The 6328-nt window shown below is 27.4% G+C and overlaps 2 protein-coding genes across 2 annotated transcripts in view; both read left to right on the top strand.

Moving 5' to 3' along the window:
* The first annotated feature begins 747 nt into the window (after nt 1–747).
* On the top strand, nt 748–4628 carry LOC113386258 (anoctamin-10-like). Its single transcript, XM_026624049.1, has 7 exons — nt 748–801; nt 1604–1738; nt 2118–2344; nt 3359–3522; nt 3764–3939; nt 4347–4505; nt 4623–4628. The coding sequence occupies exons 1-7, from the start codon at nt 748–750 to the stop codon at nt 4626–4628; spliced, it is 921 nt and encodes a 306-aa protein (XP_026479834.1).
* A 169-nt stretch (nt 4629–4797) lies between these two features.
* The window catches only part of LOC113386257 (DNA polymerase delta catalytic subunit-like), a 7871-nt gene continuing 6340 nt past the window's right edge, over nt 4798–6328 (top strand). The window contains 1 exon segment of the mRNA XM_026624048.1: nt 4798–4801. Coding sequence (XP_026479833.1) covers nt 4798–4801 — 4 coding nt within the window.

Genomic DNA, 6328 nt, shown 5'->3' with positions numbered 1-6328 from the left:
GAGAGTGAGAATGGTTGTGTCTCCATATTTTAGAAGTCCTAATAATAGACTTTGCTTTGGTCAGTGTCGAGACCAGCCGGTGACATATTTAGATTCGAAGTAAATTTTCAGTCTTTTCGTTTTTTCATATAAATACTTACATATATAATATATTAATAAAATCATGTATATATGTGTGAGTGTTCGATTCGTGAATAAAACGATATAGATTTTTAATTGATTTTTGATAGGATTATATCTGTATTTAGTATCCTCCATGCATTCACAACTATACTATACTTGTATATTCTAAATAACAGTGCATTTACATACTTCTAATATTTGTATGCAACAAACGTTGACGCATCTGATTATGTGCAAACAAAATAATACATAATTAAATTAGTCACTCACAAATTATTCACCTTCGCAATAGCAATATTATGAAAATATAAAATGATTTATATCTTCTGATAATATTGTGATAAAGATTTGCGTCTATTCATGTACCATACCATATCATTTAATTGCACAAATATTTAGGTATGTTTGCGTTATTCATATATTATCATATAGGTGGCAAGCTGTTAGAACACGTCGATTTATTGACAAGACCGTTACATACTCAAAAACATTCTAGCTGATGAAACATATTATGGACATTTAGATTGTAATAATGCAAATGCAAGTTGGCAAAATGAAAATGAAGTGATTGATCACCAATAAAAGGAAATTTTAATAATAAAGGATAATAAGCCTTTCAATAAAATGGATAGTAATCATGATAACAGTGATAATGGTGAGGAACATGTTAATCATCAAGTAAGTGATAATAATTATTATTATTGTTACAAATATTTGACACTTTGTACAAAATGTGAGAGCTCAATATATTTTCCATTACTGTCTTGATATTTTAAATTTATTTTTAATCTTTTTATCTTGTTCACTTTCTACTACTTTTTGCAACATTATATATGTATACTTACAATTGTTTAAACTATTTTTAGTTTGAGAAAATTACGTTTAGCTTGCAGTTTATTTTTATTTAAAAGGTTCCTGCTCATTGTAATGGTTTTATTACACAACAATGTTATTTCTTTTGTATTTTTTCTGATAAGTACTTGCTTGAAATGACTACACACATACAGGGTTGAAACGTACAAAATAGATATACAAGTATTTTTAATTTATTTATTTCTCCAAATTGGCTAAAAATCTTAAATTCTCTATATTCATTTACTATCGATTAGTCTTAGTTTTCCAGTCTGGAGTAATAAAATTCTCCATATATTAGCCTAGTTATAATTTGTTTTCCTATTCTTTTATTGTTGTATTGATTTTGACTTCCTATCGTTTTGTTCAGTTTAGAAAATTCTATTTGTTTATAACTATTTGTATATAACTTTTATAATTCTATTTGTATATAACTTAAGTTATAAAAATCTATTAACTTTTTTGTATTTATTTTATTATATTCTTGAATAGCAAAGCTTTTCATTATTCATTTGTTAATGTTAAATTTAGTCCTCCTTAGCAGATTGATTTTAATTGACTTTTATTAACTCTGATTGTATGTCTATCACATTTACATAATCTTAATTAATTTATTGAATTTTTGCAGACTTATATCGTCATAGAATTTGCAAAAACAATTAGGAACAAAACTTTATTATGGATTGTGGACAAAATTGTCGCAAAACGCCGGCATGGGGGCGCTGAACTTTTGCTTAGGAAGCAACCTCATGAACATGATCAGGTTTGACTTCTGACCTAACATTGAATTAAATTTAATAGATTATATAAAATTTTTACATTACTATGAATATTTTTTTGAAATTGATTTTTTTTTAAATCTGCCTTATTTAATAAATATAATTCTCTTGCTTTTTTGCAAATATCCCATTGTAATATGATTTTTATTTTGTCTATATGTATATAGACATTACGTATTTAACAAAAGCATTAATGTGAGAAAAAAAAACATAGAACGTTGATACATGTTTGATATAATATTTTATGCAATTTCATTATGTAAAGACATTATCTCTTATTTATTATCATTATCATTTATTATTATTAATAATTATTAATTAATATTATTATTTATTTATTTATTATCATTATCATTTATTTAGGGTATCATATTTCACATTTCGGCCTCCAAAATCAGGCTTCTAGAAGGTGCCGAAGAAATGGCGCTTCTTAAGCCCGATCTAGCTGGAAATATACGTGAATTTGATCTGGAACATATAGAAGACTTTCTTCCAGACAAAGCTGGTCCAGAACAATTACTTACTACATCAGAAATGCAAAGCATTGTTTGGCGAGAACTAATTAATATGAAAGCTCAGGCAGATGAAAAGTTGAGTCGATTCATATAATTTTTAATTTTTTATAATATTATAATAGTAATTAACTAGTACTAGTAATATAATATTTTTCACTTAAATTCAACTACAAAAACTTTTTTAAAAGAAAGTTAAACAATAGAAACATCTGAAAGAAAAATTGTTACATACATATAAAAACAAAAGAAAGTATATTCAAATCAAACAAAATAATACCAATCAAGCAATGAAAAAAAACAAAATTAAAATTAATCAGTCTCTGATTCTAATGAGTGATTGATTGCTGTTGTCTTAAAATTGGTTGAATGTTTGCTTTTCTTTGAAATTTCTGGAAATATATTAAATTTCCTTGTAACCAGCTAGGCAACAAACACACCGCTTTGAAAATGTGTTTAGAGGCTAAATGATCTTTGGAAATGTTTAGTTTTCATTAGTAAGTACAGTTGCAATAGCATTTCTTCTTTACAGAATTCTTGGTTGTCCAAGGTTAGCCATTTAATAATATCAGTTGCCTCAAAACTTGAATAATTTGGAAAAAAGCAAGGCTAGAATCCGAATAGTGCAACTTTGAAAATTTATCATTGAAAACAAGTGACAAACGACGTGAAATGAAGTTTTGCTGTATTCACTAATAGTATATATCCTTTATGCTTTATCTCTAGTCCAAGATTCTAGCGGCAAAAACATTTAAATCAAAATCTTAAAATAATACCTACCTTGTAATTAGAAATAGCTAAACTAACATTGCATCAACATGCATTCATTGTCATTCCTTTGGATCATGATCAAAAAATAAATGGTCTATGATATCAGTTTGATATGCTGCCAAATTAAACTCAATGCAATAACAATAGGAAAATTTAGGAAACTTATATGGATTATAATTTTCACATATATAAAATTATATTTAATTCGAAATATCACAATTTATATAATCGTCTAAATGATTTTTAATTCGTGCAGTTTTAATATTTCTGGTTTTATTAATTTAAATATTATTTTTCTTATTATTATTTGTATCATTTCAGGTCATTGCCAGGATACGCCGAAGTACAACTATATCATGGACAGTCCATAATTCAATTGTTAGAAAACTTAGAATTAATAGAACGTATTCATCCATTACATGATAAAGAATTTAAAGAAACTTGGAAAGAATGGTATTGGGCATTATTGAAAAGGCAACCAATTGGTAAATTATTTTAAATTATAGATATTTATGGTGAATAGTATTTGAATTAATAGATTTACATGTGGAATATTTATTAATTAGAGCAATAGAGTTGCATACATTCTCAGGCTTATTTAATACTCATAACTGACGCAATTTTTATTCATTTATTATAGTCAATCAGTATAATTCATACTTTTATTTTTTTTCGCGTATTAAATCAATGTTACTAACTATAATTATGGCTTTTATCCTTTTTTAGCCGAAATCAGAGAGTATTTTGGAGAAGCTGTTGCTCTTTATTTCAATTTTCTGGGCTTTTACACCACCGCCTTAATAATACCAATGACTTTAGGATTTCTACAGCTGATTGTATCTCAAGAAACCCTGGCATTCTTTTGCGTTTTTAATGTTATTTGGGTCACTGTATTTTTAGAGGTATTTTATTATTTTTTAGTTAACATTAAATATGTGATAGTCACTCAAAAATAATATTCGAAATAATTAAAGGTTTGAAACATATAATAAAACTAGAAGAAAACCTATAAAAGTTTATTGTAATATGCCAGAAGTTTATCATTTATATACCTATATTTATATTTTTAAAGACTAATAACACCAATTGTTTTGTTGATAAAATGAACGATATCATCGTTAAATTTTTTACCACTTACTTTATTTTAATTTTTCATGGTGTGATTACTCATAAGAACAAAATAGTTGAGCAAATATAAAATCCATAAGTCGAGACTTAGCTAATAGGCATAGATAAATTAAGAACATTTGGATTTATTTATTTCTTATTATTATTTGTAATTAATTGATATGTATTTCTGACATCTTAGTTATGGAAAAGAAGATGTAGTGAGCTGGCTTTTGACTGGGGCACAATTAATATGACAAGCCTTGATGAACCACGTCCGAACTATCATGGAACAATGGGAATAGATGCTGTTAGTGGAAAAGTTCAGCCACAGTACCCTAGATGGAAAACTAATATGAAGGTAATATTATATTTATTAATTAAACTTTTACAATGACCAAATAACAAAATATCTAGTGTTACTATTTATTTTGGTATTTAAATTCATTTGCATACTTAATACATAAAATAATTTTAGAATTGAATTGAGAATTTAGTCCTTTGATCTTTTTATTTCAATATCTTATAAAAATGTACAGAGGAAAAAATTAAAGTTACATTGTCTATATTGATTTACTTAAGAGGTTGATGATGTAGTAAAATAAATATGCATATACATGTTTCAAATAGTATAAATATAACACATAAAAAGAATGAGTAAGTTATCTCATATCCAGAAACCTTACATTATTAATAAGAACAGAAACAAAATTATTTTCGGTCGAATATTTCTACTCACGCATGGTATATTTTAGGTTTATTTTTGTTTGTATGCTTTTTTATCGATATCTTCTGAATTATAATCAAATCAAACACTTGAAATTGTGTCATACATGTTACGCTTATGAACCGATTAGAATAAAAAACATTCAACTCCTATTGATAAAGAGATGTGCTAACGTTTTTGGTCAAGGCAGGCCCAGCCGTTTCGAAGATACGGGTAAAAAATGACAAAAAATGGTTATTTATTTGCATTAATAAAATTAAATCTGAATAAATTTTTGGAAAGACGGGTTGAGCGATTCGGAGATCAAGTGAAAAAACTAAAAAAATGGCATTTGGGGGTCAAAAATAATCATTAGGCATATGCCCCACCAATTATCTGATATTATAGTCCAGTCATTTACGCTTAAATTAGGTAAGAATCTCGGAATTGAGTAGTTGTAAGGCTAAATACTTGTATATTGACACTAAGAAGTTGTCTCATATGGTAAGGAGTACGTAAGTTGTCTCAAAACCTACATATGGTAGGTACACCCTACCATTTGTAGGGTGAACACCTTGTATATTGACACTTTTTAGTGTCAATATACAAGTATTTACAGACTTACAGCTGGGTATCTCGAATTCCGAGTGAACTTACTATAATGACTGGACTACTAATAAAATTTTCAACATAAGTACGAATCTATAAGGCTGCAATGCGGCGCCTAGGGGCATTAATATTTTGTCTATTAAAACAGATACGCAGCGCGATTGCTTTGAAAAAAATTGAATTTAGAAAAAAAAATAGAAAAATAAAATCAAGATTTTCAAAGCAGGGCAATTTTTTTTTCAAATTTCTAAATTTTCAAAAATCTTTTAAATCTCAGTAAATCTTTTACAACTTTAAAATTACGGAACGGAAAGTTCCAATACAGTAGAACTCCAATTATCCGAATCCGGAACGGATTCGGATAATCAAATTTCGAGTTTTTTTTTTTTAAATTGCCATTGGAAAGAAAAAAAGTTACGTTTTGATATTGCACTATTTTTTTTATTGAATTAAATAAAAGAAACATGACATTTTCACATGTTTTAAATATAAATAAATGTACTTATGTACAAGTTTAGAAATAAAATCATTGTTTTGTAAACATCTCCGTCAAATCAAAACAAACAATGTGCCTACACTGGCTTTGCTGGTGAAAGAATAATAGCGCACTGAGACTTTTTTTGGACAATTTTTTTTCTGAAAGTGATTCGGATAGTCGGCGATTCGGATAGTCGGAGTTCGGATAATTGGAGTTCGGATGATTGGAGTTCGATAATTGGAGTTCTACTGTAATTTGCTAAAATTAAATTAATCACATATTTAATCATGTAAATAATGTTTACAAAATATATAGTCACATAAAAGTTGAGAAACATTCATTTGAGAAACTCTGGTCGCGCTTCCCGTGCTTTCAAGACTGGCTCACAGAT

The sequence above is a fragment of the Ctenocephalides felis genome, unplaced genomic scaffold (genome assembly GCF_003426905.1).
Source record: "Ctenocephalides felis isolate EL2017-DRISC unplaced genomic scaffold, ASM342690v1 CF-g0.4_SCAFFOLD_03571, whole genome shotgun sequence".
In the NCBI taxonomy this organism is placed as follows: Eukaryota; Metazoa; Arthropoda; class Insecta; order Siphonaptera; family Pulicidae; genus Ctenocephalides; species Ctenocephalides felis.
The sequence above is the reverse complement of the archived record's forward strand: the minus strand, read 5'-3'. Positions and strand labels throughout refer to the sequence as shown.